We start from the raw sequence: 22,532 nt of genomic DNA, 5'->3' as shown, positions 1-22,532 counted from the left end.
GCATTATTAACTGTAGCATTTACATGTATATCTGTATACATACATTATTATTGAAGCAACTGAGATATAGAGATGTAAGAGTAGGCCCAGCACCCAGGTCTTCTAACTGCAGGCAGAGTCAGTATGTTTCCTAACATAGCCCAATACTGTCTACAGATGATACCCCTAAATGCTTCACATAATGAGGAAAGGGGGATAATGAGATTCTTGAATGCATTTACTAATCTAATTTTCTTCCCTTCAGAATTACTACTTGGATGAATTTGCAAATCTGTTAGACGAACTTCTGATGAAGATTAATGGTTTGTCCGACAGCCTACAACTCCCCCTTCTGGAAAAAACATCCAACAACACAGGGGAGGCAAGGACAGAAGAGAGTCCCTTAGTGGACATTTCTAGTTACCAAGCTGCTGAGGTAAGACCATGCAAAATTATTTATGTCAATTTTCTTCATAGCAATTTAAGTTCTAAAGGAGTTTTGGAATAGTTGTTTTTCCAAATTATAAGGTCCATTTGCATAAATATTCTTTAGATATCATACTGCTGATAAGATATGCTCTGGCCAGAACTAAAGAACCACTTAAAAATTTAAAGTGCATGATGTGACTTCCAGTTTAAAATGGTAGCATAAGTATCTGTCTGCCCCTTATTTCTGATTACAACTGAAATCAACAAGGAGACTGAGAAACAGAAATGGAAACTCAATCTTCCCAGAAACAAAAAAACCCCAGAAATCTATGGCCCAGAATGTGACCAGTAATCTCAAGAATGGATGCCAAGAACAGTAAAACTTAGACCAAAAGGAGAAAGGATGCTACCATTTCCAAGAGCACACAGAATTCTCCAAGTTAGACGGTGTATCTGGAGGAGCCAACAAAGGCCCCTGGTTTGGAAGAATAGATTATAGAGCACTAAAGAGTTTAAGGAATCTCCCTGAGACCTAATGCCACAGAGTTCCTGGAACATAGGACTGAAGGACAAAACGTGCAGGAAGCCATCTTTGTAGGAAGCTGTTTGTTGATGTGGCTGCCTAGGGGAGGAACTATTGGTGGTTCACAGACCTAGAGTCACACTACTTGCAAACTATAGAAAAATCAACACCAATAGACACACCATGTGCCAGGTACACAGTGAAAAAGAAGGATGAGTGCCGTGCCCCAAAGATAAATAGCTTCCAGTGGTAACTTCCCTGAGATCCAGAGAGATACTCTGCTGGCCCAGAGCTGTCATGTTCACATGACTGAGTGGCAATGAAGGAGCTCTCTGAAGGCAGAGGAGAACATGAAGTACCTGCTATAAGCTCTCTGCCCCAGCCCTTCCCGGGCCCTAATTCACAACAACCCAGGGAAGAACACCGTTTATGAAAAGATGAACTTCCACATGTAGAGAGGAGTAGAAATAATAAAAGCAAATAATTATTGCATCTATGCAAATCTGCTTCAGGAAAAAGCAGTATGTAAAAATGACCAAAAGTGAAGATGAAGGGTATAACTTTGAAAACAATTGCCATCAACAGGTAAAAATTGTAACCGAGATGTTCTCCACACAAAAGGTTAAGTTAATGAAAAAAAAAAAATGTCTCTTTGAAATGACAGTTTGAAGCCAAGATGAAAGAACTCCAAGATGAAATAAAAAGACAGTGAATTAACAGAGTTGAGGAAAGAAATGGAAAAGAAAAAAATAAAGCAAATGGATTCACAGAAAAGAGAATAAACTATATGGATGACATATTTGGGAAAATTCCACAAGAGAAAAAACGTTAAAATTGATTTTAGGAAAAGTAATACACATGGAAATCAGACCAGGAAGAATGTGCGTAAGACACGGAAAGGGTATCTATAATTAGTGTCTCCCCTAAAAAAGCCCAGAAAATTTGAACAGAAAAAAATATTTTAAAATATAATTTTAAAAGACTTTACTGGAAAAGAGATATACACCTATATATTTAAAAAGGAACTGTGTCCCAGGGAAGAAATGGATTCACATCTATTAAAACTAGAACATGGGTGGGTGTAGTGGCTCATGCCTATAATCCCAGCATCTGGGAGGCCAAGGCAGGAGGATCACTTGAGCCCAGGAGTTCAAGACCAGCCTGAGCAATATAGTGAAACCCCATCTCTCCAAAGAAAAAAACAAAAGCTGTGGTCCCAGTTACTCAGGAGGCTGAGATGGAAAGATTACTGGGGTCCAGGAGGTAGAAGCTGCAGTGAGGGGTGATCCAGCCTAGGTGACAGAGTGAGACCATGTCTCAAAAAAAAAAAACAGAAAACAGAAAAAATAAAAATAAAAGATAAAACACACCCTCATAAAGTCGCTGGACTTAAAAAAAGATAATCCTACTGACACCTAGATACCTCCTACCCCTGAAAATCAAGTCACCTCCAAGTGAGTTAAAATTATTTAAGTTATGGCCCAGTGCAGTGACTCACACCTGTAATCCCAGCACTTTGGGAGGCCGAGGCGGGCGGATCACGAGGTCAGGAGATCAAGACCATCCTGGCTAACACAGTGAAACCCTGTCTCTACTAAAAATACAAAAAAATTAGCCGGGTGTGGTGGCGGGCGCCTGTAGTCCCAGCTACTCGGGAGGCTGAGGAAGGAGAATGGCATGAACCCAGGAGGTGGAGCTTGCAGTGAGCCGAGATCGCGCCACTGCACCTCCAGCATGGGTGACAGAATGAGACTCCGTCTCAAAAAAAAAAAAATTATTTATTTAGCAATTATTATTATTGTTTTAATCATAAAAAACTGTTTAAATGTGCATATGAAAATTGGGCAAATGATAGGAAAAACATAATTTTTAAGAAAAGAAAATGTAATGACCAATTTTGTAAAAAATAAAATAAAATTGGGTCAGGCGCAGTGGCTCACGCCCGTAATCCTAGCACTTCGGGAGGCCTAGGTGGGCGGATCACAAGGTCAGGAGATCAAGACCATCCTGGCTAACACAGTGAAACTCCGTCTCTACTAAAAATACAAAAAAATTAGCTGGGCGTCATGGCACGCGGCTGTAGTCCCAGCTACTCGGGAGGCTGAGGCAAGAGAATTGCTTGAACCTGGGAGGCAGAGGTTGCAATGAGCCGAGATCACACCACTGCACTCCAGCCTGGGCAACAGAGTGAGACTCTGCCTCAAAAATAAATAATAAATAAAATAAAATAGAGGATTTATACAGAGGAGAAAAAATGGATAGTATTTACTATATTTGTAACATAAAAATGAAAGAATTTAATTGAAAATTTTAGAAGAAAGATAATTGTATGTATTTATATTTAAACCATAAGGTATATATTGTTATTTTTGAATGATGGGATTAAAACGAAGGACAATATATACTGCTAATTAGTGCTTAGCAGAAAGCACTGACAGATGAAAACCCGTGGTATATAATGTGGAGCAACAACAAATAAAAGTAAACTAAGTATGTGTTCAGCTCAAATAGGAAAAATTCACAACACACACAAATATACACACAGACACACACACTAAGCAAAACAGAAGGAAAGAAGTTGAAAGAATGAAAGTATAATTTAATGAAATCAACAGCAAAATGAAGTAATCCAAGAGATGAATCTTTTTACGAACAATTAAATTGACAAATTATTGGCTAATGTATCTAAATATGATGAACAAAGTGAGTACAATTCATATACAAAATAAAAATGAGAAACAGAAAATAACCTTAAGGAAATTAAATAAATTATAAAATTTTGGAAGGAGAGAACAGTTATCATTGTTTATTATGCAAAAAACTGACTTGAGTAGAGACAGAAATCTGAAACAGTATTTGAAGTTCTATCCCTCCAAAAGCACCAGTCCCAGATTGTTTCACAGAGAAAATACACCAAACTATTAAGAAGCATGTAAGTCCAGAACGATCTTCAAACTGTGCCACAGCAGAGACAGAAGAAAAGCTTCCGAATGTGTTTTTATGAAACAAGCAATTTATTGATCTAAAAACTGGACAAAAATATTCAAAATTAAAAATAAAACTACATGTCAGTCTTATTGATTTTTGATACCAAAAATCTAAATAAAACATTAACAAATAGAATCCAGCAGCAGATTAAGAAAATTATATCCCATGATCATATGAGTATTAAATCAGGATATAAATGTTTTAATATTAAAAATGTATTAATAGGCCAGGCGCGGTGGCTTACACCTGAAATCCCAGCACTTCGGGGGGCCGAGGTGGGCGGATCATGAGGTCAGGAGATCGAGACCATCCTGGCTCACACGGTGAAAACCCATCTCTACTAAAAATACAAAACAAATTAGCCGGGTATGGTGGCGGGCACCTGTATTCCCAGCTACTTGGAAGGCTGAGGCAGGAGAATGGCTTGAACCTGGGAGGCGGAGATTGCAGTGAGCCGAGATTGCACCACTGCACTCCAGCCTGGGCAACAGAACGAAACTCCATCTCAAAAAAAAAATTAAAATTAAAATTAAAAAATATATATATATATATATATAACTGGGCTGGGTGTGGTGGCTCACACCTGTAATCCCAGCACTTTGGGAGGCCAAGGCAGGTGGATCACTTGAGGCCAGGAGTTTGAGACCAGCCTGGCCAACAAAAATTAACCCGGCATGGTGCACACCTGTAATTCCCACTACTCAGGAGGCTGAGGCACGAGAATCTCTTGAACCTGGAAGGTGGAGGTTGCAGTGAGCAGAGATCGCACCACTGCATTTCCAGCCTGGGCAATAGAATAAATAAAATAAAAATATATGAATAAAATAAAAATAAATGAAATAAATAATAAATAAAAAAAGAATATATTAATAACCTTCACCAAACAGGGAGGAAGCTATCATTTTATTTTTTCCATGGCTGCATTTGATAAAATTCAACATTCATTCCTAAGTATTAAAACATATTCTTAATAAAAATGAAATCGATATTTAAAAAAATAGGAATATAGCTCAAGTTAAATGTCAGTATTATATTTAATAATACAACATCAGAGCCTTTACTACTAAGGTTAAGGACAAAAAGATTGTCAGTTCAAAAGTCCTACAACAGGCCGGACACAGTGGCTCCCACCTACAATATAAGCACTTTAGGAGTCCGAGGCTAGAAGATCACTTGAGCCCAGGAGTTCGCGACCAGTCTGGGCAACATGATGAGATCTTGTCTGTACAAAAAATACAAAATTAGCCAGGTGTGGTGGCACACACCTCTAGTCCCAGCTACTTGGAAGGCTGAGGTGGGAGGATCACTTGAGCTCGGGAGGTCAAGGCTGCAGTGAGCCATGATTATGCCACTGCACTCCAGCCTGGGAAACAGAGTGAAAACCTGTCTCAAAAAGCAAATGAAAACAAAGTCCCACCACAGCATTTTAAAGGCGTATGGCTCATCTCTTTCCTATAAACCCACTTAATTTGTTCATATATTTTATAGCTCATATAGCTAGCAAGAACTTTAAATTTATAATATGGTCGAGCAGTCCTTTATATACACAACACACACTATTGTGAGTCCTTATACAGTTACAACACATAGTAATCTATACTAATTTCCTATGGCTGAGAAAAGAATTTCCCTCAAATGATGGTGGAGGCTTGTAGGTGCTGTCTTTGCCCTTATGACTTACTTTTCTTGTGTATGAGTGGGACGTTTTCAGCAGCAATGCAATCATAACTTTGGTTTCATTCCACAGGAAAACACAACGCTTTCTGGACTATCACTTTATGAGGTATTTATCAAAAGTATGTTTGGCAAAAAGTTAATGCTGCCAAGGGTGGGTCTCTCTCACCTGGCTCCCAGGTGGGTTTCTGCCTGCAGAACTCAAGTTTCTGCAACATGAGTTTAGCTGGCCTCCCTGGGAAAGAACCAGGAATGTCATTGGTCTTGGAATAGGCCAAGCAAGCTGGACTTTACAGAACAGACCCTCTTTTGTGTGAGGGGATCTGAGGAAACAATTCGTTTGAATTTCCTAACTTCAAGGCATTTGTTTCTTCATCTTAACCATTAATAATTAAGATTTGTATCTTTATAAACTAGAAGGATTGGATGCCTGGAGCTATCAATAACCACCTACAAATCATATTGTTCTTTGTATTTTTAAAGTGACTCATGGCAACAAAATGCGGTGAGTTGCCAGCCCCCACCTTCTCCCCCTTGCCAGCTCAGCCCCCTTAATGGTTCTTGGCACTCTGTGGCCTCTCAGCTATGTAGCCTTGGACCCCGAAGAGAGCTCCCAGCCGGGGGCTGCTGCTGATTGGGCAGAAGGACCTCCGAGCTCTTGCCCTGCTCCCTGCTCAGGCCTCTTCTCTATTGCGATGACTCACCACTTTGCAGGAGCTGGCTAGGCCGCTAGTCAGTGGATGCAATTTAGAGATGTCAGAAGGGTTTTTCCTCCACATATTTTTCTCTTGATTTGCTTTTGTGAATACCATTGCAGCATAAGGCAGGAACATCCAGAGGGGAGCGCCTGACCTCAGGGCACAGAGTCTCTCCTAGAGGATTTTTGCCTTTATTTTTTTCAGTGTAATTCCTTAGCACCTACCTGCCAGGAGGAAGGTGAGATGTTTTTTATAACTGTGGAAAATCTGCATTCCCTTTCACATTTGGGGTCCCCAACACAATTTGTGAAGACTGGCGTGCCACAGTCCACAGCCACTCTTTTCAGCAAGGTTTGTGCTCTGAACTCTGCCGGTCAGTGTTACTTAGGAGCAGGAAGCCATCAAGAGGGTGAATTTTCTCTCAGCTTCTTCCCTTAACATGCCAGTTTGTAGAATAATGAGAAGATTTAGAATACTTAGCTTTTCCCAATGCGTTTACATAGCCCCCGTCACAGGTGACTGTCAAAGAAATTTACTGAGTTCCCTCAAATCTAGAAGTTTTTGTAGTTATAGTTAGGTTCTGTAAACTTACTGAATCTTCATTGACTTTGGTATTTTCTAACAGATGATGCAATGTATCTGAACACTAAGTTTGAATCCTTGAGGAAGAAACAGGCTAGAAGGGGCTTTTTAAAATGAAATATTGGCCAGGCATGGTGCCTCACACCTGTAATTCCAGAACTTTGGGAGGCCGAGGCAGGTGGATCACTTGAGGTAAGGAGTTCGAGACCAGCTTGGTCAACGTGGTGAAACCCCGTGCCTCCTAAAAATACAAAAATTAGCCGGCTGTGGTGATGGGCGCCTATAATCCCAGCTACTCAGGAGGCTGAGGCAGGAGAATTGCTTGAACCCGGGAGGCAGAGGTTGCAGTGAGCCGAGATTGCACCACTGCACTCCAGCCTGGGCGACAGAGTGAGACTCTGTCTCAAAAAAAAAAAAAAAAAAGAAATATCAACTCGGCCTGAACATGCAGAAAGTATGATGCCCTAGAGATGCCCCAACTCCTGCTGATAAACATGGAGGTCAGGCAGGTCTGAGGGTTGAGCAACTGTGGAGTGATTCAGTTTTAACTACTGGCTGGGTGACTGTAGGAAAGCGACTTAACTTCTTCGTGTCTTTACATCCTACTCTGTAAAATGAGGACAGTAGTAGAGCCTCTCCCATGAGACCACTGAGAGAGGTAAAGGAGTTAAAGGAGTTTGTGTCTGCATGCTGTAAGTGCTGTCTATAGCTTTAACAGAGACTATTAACACTTTCACGTTTCATGCATTCCTCAAGTATTTTTGTGCCAGGCACAATTCTAGAGGCTGGGGATCCAAAGATGAACAACATTGACTTGAAAGTGAACTGTGTCCACTCAGAAAACATTATATTCCTGGAACTTGGAAAATACAAATCTCAAAATTATGGACAAAAACCTGAGCAACTTTTGTATCTACTTGGACCTATGTTATGATGTGTTTCTTCATGTGAAGCCGAGAGGGGTTGGTAAGGATGCAGACATCAAGTTCAAATGAGGTATGCTCAGGAAGAATGCACCCCATAGTTCCCAGACTTCATTCAGCATGTTAAGGACCAGTATATTCCTAGACTTAACTAAAAATGATCATTCTCACCTGCTCTCACATCCTGGTCCTGCCCTTGCTAGCTGAGTTCTCATGACTTTCTCTCCACCACTGTGGCTTCCACAGAGACCAGCACTCAGTAAATATTTAGTGAACTGATTATTGAGCAAAAAGAAGTGGTGGGTGATGTATATGGATAGAAAAGGGCAACTAATAAAGCAAGCATGGGAAAATGCTAATAGGTGGCTCTGGAAAGGGTAGCTGAGTGCTTCTGAATTACTCTTGTAACTTTCTTGTTAAGTTTAAAATTATTTCCAAGTGAAACGCTTTTAAAAAGAAGCTATTGTGGGTTGGGCGCAGTGGCTCATGTCTGTAATCCCAGCACTTTGGGAGGCTGAGATGGGCGGATCATCTGAGGTAAGGAGTTCGAGACCAGCCTGGCCAACATGGTGAAACCCCGTTTCTACTAAAAATACAAAAAATTAGCGGGCATAGTGGTGGGCGCCTGTAATCCCAGCTACTTGGGAGGCTGAGGCAGGAGAATCGCTTGAGCCTGGGAGATGGAGGTTGCAGTGAGCCGAGATAGCACCATTGCACTCTAGCTTGGGCAACAAGAGTGAAACTCCGTCTCAAAAAAAAAAAAAGAAGAAGCTATTGTATTACTCAAGTAAAGAGATGACAAAATGATAGGGTCATAGTTGTGAGATATGATTTGTTTTAATGGTTCTTATTGTTTTTTCTAAGCTTTTCTATGTTTCTAAGTATGTCTTGGAATTTTTCCCATGATGGACATCACAAGAAAAGCTAATTAAATTTAAAAGAACTAGATATGGCTTACAAATACTTAATATATTGGAAGTGGGAATAACTTAAAACCTAAAGAGAAATGTTGAAGCAGACAGCCTTCTGAAATGAATTCTCTCTGCTTTCATGGATTATACTAAGTCTTCCCAGGATGACTTCACAAGCAGGAATGTTTTTGTGGCTGCTGATTCATTCCTTCCTGGCAGACATAGCTCCAATGAAGTTGAAATATTATTGTTAATCCCTTTTATTTAGATGTGTGCTAGAATGGCACTCGAGGCACTAAGGATATAAACCAGGGCTTCTGTATGACTGTGAACACATAATTCATTTACTTGGGCCAAATTGTCTCCTAGCAGGGTTCAAGAAAGTTGAATTCTCGAGGACTAAAATACACTGTCAGCTGGCTTCTTTTTGAGGTTTCTATTTCAATTGGAGTCTTGCAAACTACAATTATTTCCCAAAAGAATATGTAAAATACTGCATTAGTTTGCTAGGGCTGCCATGACAAAGTGCCACAAACAGAAATTTATTCTCTTGTAGTCTGGAGGCCAGAAGTCCAAGGTCAGGGTGTCAGCAGGGCCACGCTCCCTCTGAAGGCCCTGGTGAAGGATCTGTTCCAGGCCTCTCTCCAGCTTCCCTTAGCTCCTTGGCTTGTGGCAGTGTAGTTCTCTTTTTTACAGGGCATTCTCCCTGGGTGTCCAAATTTTCTCTTTTTATAACACAATCATATTGGATTAGGACCGACCCTAATTACCTTATCTTAGCTTGATCATCAGCAAAATAAGGTCACATCCACCAGTGCCTTTTTTGTTCTAGAGGAAGAACAATTCAACCCAAAACAAATACATTTAAGCAAATGTAAATATTTGAAGAAAGTATTATAGTTTTCCATTAATTCTAGCTTTTTGAAAAATTTAGTTTCACTAATCTGACAAAACTAAAACAAAATACTCAAAAAATTAGCAAACTCTTCTTTTTTACTCTGTGTAGATCTTAATTTATAAATGCTTTTATAAGAATGATGTTTGTATGTTAGTACATGTTGATTATCATTAAAATTATAAAACAAGTAGATTATCTGAGTATTTGACTGTGGAAAAGATCAAGTAATAACAAAAGATGATTTTTTTTGCTATTTTAAATAATACTTTTAAATAGAAATGCCATTGGGTCTTCCCTAAAATACCATATAGCTATCAATGTATACTCCCAATGGCTTTCTAAGTTACAGAACGCAGGAATGTAGGAGAGCCTCTGAGGTCAGGAGCTCCTGTTGCCTCCTCCTCAGGTAAGTGACTCATTCTCAAGGGATAAAATCACGTAAGAATCCCCAAAGACATACCTCATCCATGTCACCAGCACAACACCTTTAGTAAAGATCGAATCCATTTCCCCAGCGGTTTGGGAGTAAGTGTCTATCTTTGGTAAAATCTAGTACAGCAGTTCCCACTGGTTTTGCACTCTTAACTACGTCTTGAATAATTTATTACTCAACATATAGTTGAAAGGCTTGACAATTAATTGGTTTTAAGTAGGACCAAGGAGAAGAAAAATTAGAGCAGATTCAAGGGTTTCCCTATTCAAAGCCATGTTCACTCAACCACTATCCCAGTAGACTTTTCTTGAGGGGAAGACAGAGGGTCCAAGTTACAGCTAGCACACATGGGTGTACCAATGTCATCATTCACTACACCAGTGTGGAGATTTATTCTATCTGATCTTCAGAATTCAAGTAAATATAGAATGAGGTTGTACAAATCTCTGGGACTGTAGGGAGGAACTCTTTTCTCATGGTGACCTTCTTCCTGGCTTCTCTTGCTAGTTTATAATCAATTTAAGTATTACTGAAATACTAGCCCTTGTCCTTGAAAAAGTAGAGACCTTAGGAAAGTTTTCTGCTGCAGTTGTCCTGAGTTGAATAATTTTCCAGAGATTTGGGCTTGCCACGCCCTCCTTGCAGTCTCTACTTTCATAAGTTATTGTGTTTTTTTTGACCAACATCCTGGTCCTGTTGCCAGGCAGGAGTAAGGAAATGTAACTATTAAAGTTTAGAAATATGCACTGACCTTTGAAGGACCTACAACACCCTGCACCCTGCAGAAGTTGAGGATCTTTTTTCAAAAGCTGCAGGTGACGTTATTTATAACTCTCGTAGACAGCTGGTTTCTTGGATGGTGGGTCAGAGTGGAGAGGGGAGGAACTGGATGCCTTGCACAGAAGGTGGTTATACTATACTATGCAGCCACAGCAATCAACACCATGTGGTCCTGACAGAGGGGAAGAGACAAAGATCCTTGGAACAGAATAGATCCCAGGAATAGAGATCCCAGAATGGACTCACACAAATATGCCAAACTCATCTTGACAAAGGTGCTGAAGCAATTCATTGAAGGAAGAATAGCGTTTTTGACAATGTTACTGATGCAATTGAACATCCAAAAGCAAAAGAAAACAAAAAGAACTTGTACCTATACCTCATACCATATACAAAAGTAATTCAAAATGGATCATGAACAATGTTTTATGCAAAACATGAAACTGTCAAATTTGCGGGAGAAAAAAACAGGAGAAAATCAGAAATTGGAACTTAAAAATTAAAAATTTTTGTTCTGGCTTGGTGTGGTAGCTCACACCTGTAATCCCAGCACTTTGGGAGGCTGAGGCGAGCGGATCACTAGGTCAGGAAATCGAGACCATCCTGGCTAACACAGTGAAACCCCGTCTCTACTAAAAATACAAAAAAATTAGCTGGGCGTGGTGGCAGGCTCCTGTAGTCCCAGCTACTTGGGAGGCTGAGGCAGGAGAATGGCATGAACCCAGGAGGTGGAGCTTGCAGTGAGCCAAGATCACGCCACTGCACTCCAGCCTGGGCAACAGAGTGAGACTCTGTCTCAAAAAAAAAAAAAAAACAAAACCTTTTGTTCTGCAAGTGACTTTGTTGAGAGGATGGAAGGACAATCCACAGACTGGAGGGAAGTATTTACACACCGCATGTTCAACAAAGAACTAGTATCTACAATATATAAAGAAGCCTCAGAATTCAACAGTAAAAATGTAAATAATCTAATTAGAAAATGGACCAAAAAAATGAACAGACATTTCACTGAAGAAGATGTACAGATGGCAAACACATGAAAAGATGTGACTATCACTAGCCGTTAGGGAACTGGAAATTAAGAACATAATGATATATCACTACATACCTTAGAAAGACTAAAATAAAAAATAGTGACAACACCAAATGCTGGGAAGAATGCAGAGACCACATCACTCATACATGACTGATGGGAATGTAAAATGGTACAGCAACTATGGGAAATAGTTTGGCAGTTTCTTATAAAATGAAACATGAAAACTTATCGCCCAGAAATTATCTGGATCATAGATCCCAAACAAGTGAAGACTTAGGTTTACATAAAAACCTGCACATGAATGTTCACAGCAGCTTTATTTGTGACACCTCTGAACTGGAAATAGCTTTCACTGAGTGAATGGTTAAACAAACTGTGGTCCCTTCATATCATGGAATGCTACTAAGCAATAAAGACAAAAAGACTATTGATCCACACAGCCACCTGGGTGAATCTCCAGAGAATTATGCTGAGTGAGTGCAAAAAGCCAAACTCAAAAGGTTACATACTATATGATTCTATTTATATAACTTTTTTTTTTTTTGAGATGGAGTCTTCTGTCGCCGAGACTGGAGTGCAGTGGTACAATCTCGGCTCACTGCAACCTCCACCTCCCGGGTTCAAGTGATTCTCATGCTTCAGCCTCCCAAGTAGCTGGGCCTACAGGTGCACACCACCACGCCTGGCTAATTTTTGTATTTTTAGTAGAGACGGGGTTTCACCATGTTGGCCAGGCTGGTCTCAAACTCCTGACCTCAAGCCATCCACCCACCTCAGCCTCCTAAAATGCTGGGATTACAGGCATGAGCCACAGCGCCAGGCCAATATAACATTCTTAAAATGACAAAATTATAGACAAGGGAAGCAGTTCGTGGTTGCCAGGAGTCAGGGATGAAAAGAAGGTGAGGAAGGAAGGAAGAAGGCTTAGGTGCATCTATAAAAGGACAGCAGAAGGGATCTTGGTGATGGAATGTTCTTTACGTTAATTGTATCAATGTCAATATCCTGGCTGGGATATTGTTTTGTAATTTTGCAAGATGTGACCATTGAGGAAAACCTGGTAAAAGGTACATAGGCGTGTTCTGTATTATGTCTTACAACTGTGTGTGAATCTACAGTTATCTCAAAGTAAAAAAAAAAATAATTAAAAAATAACGAGGTTGTTATAGCATACAAAATTACAATAAGTTGAAAATGGTATTAACTTAAAAACCAGTGCAAATATTAATTATTTTTCCTAGCAAACAAGAGAATAGTCTAGTCACAAATGTGCATAACAAGTGCTCTTTCTGGGCACCTCCTTTCTCCCACCCAGCCCATGGTTTATCCTTTCCCCAAGTGTCTTTTATAGATGAAAGCTCCAAAGCATGAAGGCATCTGAGCTTCTGCAGTATTTGGACATCCTGAATTGCTCAGATTTCTACCTAATGAGATTTTGGCCTCATCTGTGGGCCCCGCACCATATGTTCGCACTTTCTGCTGGACCAAAACCCAAATAGGGGTGGAGGGAAGAGCCTGTGTCATCTTAGACTCTGTAAAGGTGGAGCCATTCTCAGACGCTAAAAAAATCTGAGTTATTTGGGACAAGAGTAATATGTTTGTATCAGTAACCAAATATCTCCGTAGAGAATATCAGCAAGAAATGTGGGTGGAAGAGTAATTAGAGAATCTGACCAAGCCACAGAGATACAGGAGCTGAGCCTGAGTTATGGACTACTCCCACTGGTGGTATCATTGAGTTGGCTGACAACTTGCTCCTCAAAACACACCATGTTTCAGCATAATTTAACCACAAAAGTCTCATGAGCATTTTGAACAGCATCGTATCCCAGACAGAAATTGACAAAGGAAACTGAGTCTGCCAGTGGCTGCAAAAAGCTGTCCACACACACCACCTTGATAATTTGATCTCTGCTCTCAGGTGATGGGGCCTGCTTGATTAAAAACATGCAGCCATCTGACCTATTGGCAAGACATCTGCCATCAGCAGTGTCTGATTTCTTCCACTTTTGGATCCACATTTGCTGCTTAGCCTAAAAAATAAGTGGAAATGTCTGTGGCACTGGGCAGGGCACAGTGGTGTGTTTTTGGCATTTTTCAGAGCAGATAAATTACTTGAGTGAAGGGTAGGAAAGAATATGTTTTCAAAGACTTGAGATTCTCTCCATAGGACAAGAACTTCTAGTTTAGTTACTAATATAACAACCTGTTAGCTGAATATCATTTTTTAAAAATGATATGATCGCCAGTGTCTGTTCTATGGGCACAATTCTTTCCAGAATAAAAAGTTCTGCCTTGCATTTGAAGTAAGTCCAGTTCAAGAACAGCACTGCCTTTGAGGTCAGTGGGAAGTCAGTGTCCAAGCCTGTTCCTCAGCATGCTGGGTCAGAGAAGACATTCATGTGCTAAAGGCCAGTCCTGAAATTCAAATTCTTATGAGACTAAGAAACTCATACAAAGATGAGGATGACTTTTAAAATCATAAGTCTCCTGTATATCAGTAATACATAGTCTCATTTCAATTGCCCTTATCTCTATACTAGACTTAAGCACACTGGAAGTTGGTAAATCATAGGTCAAAGACCTTTACAGCAGATCAAATACAGGTGCATTATTGTTTGTAAGGGAAAATGTTTTCTTCATCTTCACCTGTTTGAGGGCTATAATACCTCCTTGATGAGCCACCAGGTCTGTATTATCTCCTCCATGTGACTCACTGGCGTTTCTTTATTCTAATCATGAGTGACTTCAACTGCTATTATTCTTTTGTTCTTTTGTTCCCTTCTGATGTTGAGCCATAACCTGCTCTGTAAACTCCACCAAATGGAAGGTCTTTGCCCCGGAGTCAAAATTAATCATTTAACCACTTCTCCACACGATAATCTCTCACACATGTGAAGAAGTGTTGTGTTCTTCCTCCTGCCTTGGCAGCCCTGGTGGTCTTCCTTCCCCAGCCTAAGCCCCATCAGCCCCCACTACCACCATCCTCCCATGATATGGCTTTGAGTCACCTCATCTGCTGGTTGGCTCCTTGTGATTCTCCTCTGGCCTTGTTTGTACTTCTTGTGTCTCCTCTTAATGATAAACAATAGTCCAGGAGTACCATGATTAGGAAAAATATGTGCTATGCTAAATGTTGATGGCTACCAGCATCCATCTCTGTCTGTCCCTCACTGCCCAAGCTTTGTCCAGGCCCCAGCTACTGCCCAGGCACTGACGCCACCTCTCCTGCAGCTCCTCACAGCCCCTATAGAGTGCAATGTGTCCTGCTTCTGAACTTGCTCCTGAAGGCATCAGGCATGTGCCTTTTCATGCTCTTTTTTCTTTCCCAAGTGTGAGTGATACCTGGAGCAAGATTAGAAGCCTTGTGCTGAAGATGACAGAGCTGCCTTTCTAGGATGAGAACTGTGCCAACTTCCCCCTTCTTATGTGAAAAATAAACCTGGATCCTGTTTTGCTCTGAGGAATCTGGGGGCTCTTTGTTATAGCAGCAGCATGGCTTTTACCTAACTAATTTCTCACACTTCACACTTGCCTTAGAAACTATACTTACACTAATGCAGCCCCCAATTATATGATTATTTATAACCTTTGACAATAGTTTTGACTGTAAATGATGTAAAACATGACCCTAATTGACTGAAACTGCAAGGAAATATGTTATCTACAAAACCAGAAGTTGAGAGGTAGGGTAGATGCCATCTCTGCATTCTGCTGTGTGCTGGCTTTGCCTCAGGATGGAGGACACCCTGCTTGGTTGCAGGATATCTGCTACAGGTCCAGGGATCACATCCAAAGATGAAATGTCCATGGAAGGAGGAGACCATCTCCCTCGGTCTTATCATTAGATATCAGGAAGCTTTTTCAGGAAGTCCCCAAGAATATTTTCCCTCAAACTCATTCCTAAATTGATCATGGTGAAATGGAATTATCATGATTAATTTAGACTAAACATTTGGGATAGTCAGAATTTAAGTGTCAGCCGGGCTTGGTGGCTCACACCTGTAATCCCAGCACTTTGGGAGTCTGAAGTGGACGGATCACTTGAGGCTAGGATTTCCAGGCCGGCCTGGCCAACATGGCAAAACCCCATCTCTACTAAAAATACAAAAATTAGTTGAATGTGGTGGCGCATGCTTGTAATCCCAGCTACTCAGGAAGCTGAGGCAGGAGAATTGATTGAACCTGGGAGGCGGATGTTGCAGTGACCCAAGATTGCACCACTGCACTCCAGCCTGCGTGACAGAGCCAGACTCCTTCTCAAAAAAAAAATAAAAATAATAAAGAATTTAACTGTCAACCAGGAGGATCTTTGGAGGTCTCAACACCTCCCTACCCATCCTTAAATTTTATTGCTGAGCAATGTCTTTGCTCCTGTACCTTTCTCTCCATAATGGTGCTATTTATTCCGTGGTCATAAATACAGTTCTTCATTATTATTCCTGTCAGACTTCCTATGTTTATCACAGCATTCCAGGTTGAATTGGATTCTGGCAACACTTATGTTCAACCTACCTCCCAGCTTCAAAACTGAATCCTATAATATTTATCAAATACCTACTACATTCTCAGCACTGGGGTATGAAGAAAAAAATTCCTCAGCCATCTCAAAATCCAGTAAAAGCAAATGAGCAAACAGGTGTGGAGATGCGCTAGGCTTGGGGCCAGGCTGTGTCAGCTGCTGGAGCAAATTAGGGTGCATCAGAGCTGGAGCTGAGAGACCTGGAGGAGAAATCCTCAAGGGAGAAGCAGCCAGTGACAATGGGGGACCCTGGGTTTTGTTTTTTTGTTACTGTTCTTGTAATGTCTTTATCTCATATTAGTATCAGGATAACGCTGTCCTCCTAGAATAAATTTGGAAATATTCTCTCTGCTTCAGTTTTCCGGATGGGTTTGACTAGAATTGGAACTATTTCTTTCTTAAATGTTTGATAGAATTCACCAGAGATGCCATCTAGAATTGAAGTTTTTAATTAGAAACTTTTTAACTATGAATTCAATTTTTAAAGAAGTATAGGACTATACAGCTTATCTATTTCTTTTTGAGATAACTTTGGTAATGTGTATCATTAAGGAATTTTTCTATTTCATCTCAGCTGTGAAATGTATAGGAATAAGTTGTTCATAATATTTCCATTTTATCCTTTATCTGTAAAAAGTGTAGTGTTGTCACCTCTCTCATTCCTGATATTGGCAATTTGTGTCTTTGTTGTTGTTATTGAAAGACAACATATTTGTGTCTTTGATATGTTGTTATCATCCTGGCTAGAGGCTTGTCAATTTAATTGATCTTCTCAAGGAACTAGCTTTTGGTTTCATTCGTTTTCTCTATTTTTTTTTTCTGTTATCTACAGCACTGGTTTCTGCTTTGATCTTTATTATTTATTTATTATTTACTTTTTTCTGTTTACATTGAGTTTAAGTTGTTTTTCTTTTTATAGTCTTTCACATAAGAGCTGAGGTCATTTAAGACCTTTCTTCTTTTAATATAGGCATTTAGTGCTACAGATTTCTCTCGGAGTATTGCGTTAGCATTCATCCCTGAATGAAAATGATATGTTTTCATTTTTATTGAGATAAAAATACTTTCTAATTTCCCTTTTGATTTATTCTTTGATTCATGGGTGATTTGGAAGTATATTATTTAGTTTGTATGTGTTTTGAGATTTTCCTGATATCCTTATGTAACTGATTTCTAATTTTATTCTGCTGTGGTCACAGAACATCCTGTGTCTTGAATCATTTGAATGTTATTGAAGCTTGTTTTAATGGCCCAAAATATGATCTAACTTGGCAGATGTTTCATTTGAACTTTAAAATATTTGTATTCTGCTGTTGTTGAGCAAAGTGTTCTGTAAATGTCACCTTGGTCAAGTTAGCTGATGGTGGTGTTCAGGTCTGCTCAGCACTTGCTGCCTTTCTGCCTACTTGTTCTGTCAATCACTGAGAGAGGGGTGTTGTTTCAGTATGTTTTTCATTTTTTCTTTTTAGCCAGCAGACGTCAAGGACTTCTGAGGAGCCTGGTACCTTGCATAGGCACTACGGACCCTGTTTTGCTTAACCCACCCAACAGCCAATTTTAGCAGACATCCTAGTTTTGCAGGTGAGAAGAACTGAGGTACGAAGAAGTTTTTGTTAATTTTTCCAGTTCACGTAACAAGTAAATGGGAAACCAGGATGAAAATCAAGGTTTATCTGTCATCAGACTGTTACTCATAATCACCATTCGGAGAGTTCAGATGTGGGACAAGATTCTAACTCCAGCCTTCTCCCAAATGGTTAATTTGCCAGTTGCCCTAGAGTTACATATTGTCTTATTTGTTTGTTTTACTGAATCTGTCTGAGTATTAAAAGCCTTGTATCTTGTGAAATTTCTTTCAGGTCTCATAAAAGCAATGAAAGAGACCAGGATAACATTCTAATATTTAAATAAGATTTTTGAAGTAAAATCCTTATTTTGTAAATTTAACAATTGAATCTTGCTAGATTAATAACGCATCTTTCCTGATTTACTAATTCAATATAAAATGGTTATTCAAACTGAACTTCGAAGTTATCTGGGCTGCTGTTTTTGAATCCATTTAAAAACCTACGTGCTCAGATCAGAATTTGCTAAGGAGATTATTAAGTCTGGAGTGCATGCTATGTTTTTGGATTCTAAATAGTTTCAATATGCCTGGTTTGGCATGCATATCAGTGACAGTGGGTAGAAGTGGATGGATGGGATGGAGGTGCCTCCAGTGTCATGGAAACACACCGTGCTGTGGCCTCCCCGAGGGCCTGGGGCTGCACACTGGGAAAGGACAGGGGTAGGGCGTCTGGCAAGCAGACCTGGGAAAGATTTTTAGTGTAATCATTCGTTATGTAGAAACTGAGCAAGGGGCATGGCCATCTTAATCTACAATTACCTCATGGGCAAAATGGGAGTATAATGGAACCTGCCTCAAAGAGTTTGTGTAAAGCATGTAGCACAGTGCCTGATGACATATGGCATCTCTGTGTCATTGATTTGACCGAAGCTAATACGAATTCTCTGTGTGCGTTTATGTATTTGAGAATGTACAGGTCTCCTCAGGGAGTAAATTGTATGATTGGCAGGCTTTGCCTCATTTCCACATTGATGGACAGTGAGAGCGCATCCAGACTGGAGACCTCTGCATGAGCCAGGGCTGCCAGGTGGTTGGGTGGTTTGGAGAAGACTCTTCCCTTCCCCAGTGAAGTAATAAGGCATCACAACGTACATCTTCATCCAGTTGTATCTTGTTTCATTCCATCAGCTATGCTTTGACAGACTCTTTTCATGGATTTTTTCATTCCAAATACTTTCATGGAGCACTCACCATGTTCAAGAGCTTTGAAAAATACAAAGAAAGCAAGACCCATGCCCCTTTTATAGGCAGCTGTTTTAAGAGGGGAAGCAGTAAGTCCAGCAGTGAGTTCTGTATAGGGAGGGTAGAACGAATCCCAACAGAGGTGACACTGGCGGGCTGCTGCCTTTCCCATGGCACACAGAACGCAGGTTAGCAGGGTTAAGCATGCCCGAGGAGCTTCAAGAGTGGCTCTTCTCACATGCTCTGGGTGGTCTGGATGAGGAGGTGATGTATCATGGAGATCAGACAGTCTTAAAATGAGGCTGCGTTACAGAATGAGCCACTGTGAAAACCTTTGGGATAACTTTCACTTCTGCATACCTTAGGCCCACAATGGTGATGGTAATGAACATGGTGACAGCATCACATATAGGAGGTTACCTGAGCAAGGCACCCTGCTAGACTGCAGTATCACGTTACCACAAACTTAGTGTTTAAAACAACACTAATGTGTCATCTTACAGTTCTGGAGGCCAGAAGTCTGAATGAGTCTCACTGAACAAAAATCAAGCTGCCATGAGGGCAATGTTCCTTCTGAAAGCTCTAGGGCAGAGTCCATTTCTTTGCATTTTCTGGCCTCCAGAAGCCACCTGCAATTCTTGGCTCATGGCCCCTTCCTCCATCTTCAAGGCCAGCAATGGTAGGTTGAGTCCTTCTCACATCCCATCACTCTGACACCAACTCTTGCCTCCTGCCTCCACTAATAAGGACCCTTGTGGTTACATTGGGCCTGCTGGATAATCTAGGATAATCTCTCATCTTAAGGTGGCTGACGAGCAGCCTTAATTCCATCTGCAGCCTTATCCCCTTTGTTATGTAGGAAACATAAGTGCCAAGGGTCAGGCTGTGGAGGTCTGGGAGGAGCAATTGTCCTGCCTCCCACAGAAGCCTCCCTCTTTTACAAGAGCTCTTCGGGACACAGCTTTTACTAACCCCACTTCACAGGAAACAGAGGCCAGAGAGGGCAAGTGGCTGCTGTGGAAAGGGAAATGCCGTTATGTGCCAGTGCATCTTCTAAGGGCTACTGCTTCAGCTCATTCACTCTTCACCACTCTGTTATTATCATCCATTTCACAGATGAGTAAACTGAGGTCCAAGGGTGGTTAAGCACCTTGCCCAAGGTCACACAGGGAGTAAGTCACTGGCTAACTCTCCAACCCACAGTCCATGTGTGTCCTTACTGAGGCAAGTGGACCTGGGAGAATGTTCTGTAGGGGAACATTATTAGGGAACCAACCCAAGGGGGAAGGCGTGAAAGGAACTGTCAAACCAAACCTGGAGAAATGAGGATGTTATTGTATCAATTGCTGCATTTGCCCCCATTGGTCCCGTTGATTTCTAGCAATGTTTGGGAATGACTGGTCACCCTGGCCATTTTAGAACTTCGGAATGTCACACATTTTTAGCAAGTAAAGTTGCATAGAGGTGGTAGAGGGGCTGAATGCATGTTTTTATACAGTTTGGGGCTCACATTGGGCTCAGAGAAACTAAGCTAATATGCAACTTCACAAAATAAACACAATTAACATTTTCCCATAGGCGTGAGAGGAGTTCATGAGACTGTTTGTATTAAAGTGATTTGTTAACTGTGAAATTCTGCACAGACAACCACTTTGTTTTTTCACCACACATCCAGGTCCTAGCAGCTCCTTGCTATAAGAGCCTGCTTAGAGGGGAGTGGCCTGGCCTCGAACCAGTGACAGCTAAATTCCTTCTGAAATCTATCCATTCTGTGCCTGCTCTAAACGTGCTTCTCCCGTGGGCATTTCTCCACTTCTTTGATAAACTATTATTTCCTCAAAACAGTCTTTCATTCCATCCCACTGTGTAAAATATGTAATTAAATTCTATTCTTGCTGACCTTAGCTGTGTGACCCACCAGGGCACAGTCAACTGATGCCACTGGGCTCCCTTCATCCAGTTTTAACCTGCGCCCTGAGTTTTCATCCTTTAGACCTGGGATCCTGTTTCCACACCACAGGGAGAAGAATGAGAAAAGCAGGGACATTTTCTAGGAATCTGGTTGTATAGTCACATATGAGACAAGTGGAAAAATTGCTTAAGGCTTTATTTTTGTTTTTATAAAAATACTTTCATTGTGAATAGGAGTGAGTTCTGTTTTTCTATTTCCCTTTCTACCTGGCCTCTCTCCATTGAAAACCTAAATCAAGACAGTGTATAAAGAAGGATGTCCAGACTACACAGTAGTTAATAAAAAGTCATGGAAAGAAAAACAAATGACCCCAGGAGGAAAATTAATCACTGAAGTTAAGCTGCTGATGGCCAAGATGAAGAAAAGACTGCGGCAGACACAGCCCTTGCTGTTAGAGAGCTCTCTAGTGGAAAACACACACTGGCTGCCATCACACCATTGGGCATGCACCCCTAGGCGCCGCCCAGTCTGCTTGGAACACTGCAGTGAATGAACAAATGTGGATTTCGGAGCTCACAGCCCAGCATTAATTTTGAAAAGGAGTTTCTCACATGACACCTTGTAGAAAGAACTCTGAACAAAATTTCAGGAAACTGATGTTATCTGGAACTCATTCTCTTACCACAATGTGACCAATTAGATATACAAAAGGTAAAAAGATAATTTGAAAACAGTCATGTCACTGAAAATTTAAAATAACTCTGGAAAAACTCATGAATTACAGAGAAAAATCACAATGCAAACTAAATTATATGATGCATCTCAATCAGTATTTAGAAGGAAAATTATATTTTAAATATGTTTATTTAAAACCAGGAAAGTTTAAAAATAAATAACTTAAAATGCAACTCAAGAACTTAGAGGAAGATAAATCAAACAAACATAAAGAACATAGAAATATGGCCAGCATGGTGCTCAGGCTTGTAATCCCAGCACTTTGGGAGGCTGAGGCGGGTGGATCACCTGAGGTCAGGGGTTCGAGACCAGCCTGGCCAACATGGTGAAACCCTGTCTCTACTAAAAATACAAAAATTAACCGGCATAGTGGTGCATGCCTGTAGTCCCAGCTACTCGGGAGGCTGAGGCAGGAGAATCACTTGAACCCGGGCAGTGAAGGCTGCAATGAGCCGAGATCACGCCACTGCACTCTAGCCTGGGCAACAGAGCGAGACTCGATCTCAAACAACAAAACACCATAGAAATATAAAACTTAAACATATAAGCACAAAAATGAAAAACAATGAAACAGTAGAGAAACTCAACAAAGTCAAAAGATGATTTTTTGAAAGAATGCTAAAGCAGATAGATTTCTAGCAGAGTTGATTTAGAAATAATGAGAAAAATAACAAAAAAAGCATAAAACAGCAAATTCAGA

At 40.7% G+C, this 22,532-nt stretch overlaps 1 protein-coding gene across 1 annotated transcript in view; it reads left to right on the top strand.

Moving 5' to 3' along the window:
• The window catches only part of PKD1L1 (polycystin 1 like 1, transient receptor potential channel interacting), a 263,204-nt gene that overhangs the window by 172,018 nt on the left and 68,654 nt on the right, over positions 1 to 22,532 (top strand). Inside the window, exon 57 of the mRNA XM_055115919.2 lies at positions 245 to 415. Coding sequence (XP_054971894.1) covers positions 245 to 415 — 171 coding nt within the window. The remainder of the gene's footprint in view (positions 1 to 244; positions 416 to 22,532) is intronic.

Source organism: Pan paniscus, chromosome 6 (genome assembly GCF_029289425.2).
Source record: "Pan paniscus chromosome 6, NHGRI_mPanPan1-v2.0_pri, whole genome shotgun sequence".
NCBI classification, from domain to species: Eukaryota; Metazoa; Chordata; class Mammalia; order Primates; family Hominidae; genus Pan; species Pan paniscus.
The sequence above is the reverse complement of the archived record's forward strand: the minus strand, read 5'-3'. Positions and strand labels throughout refer to the sequence as shown.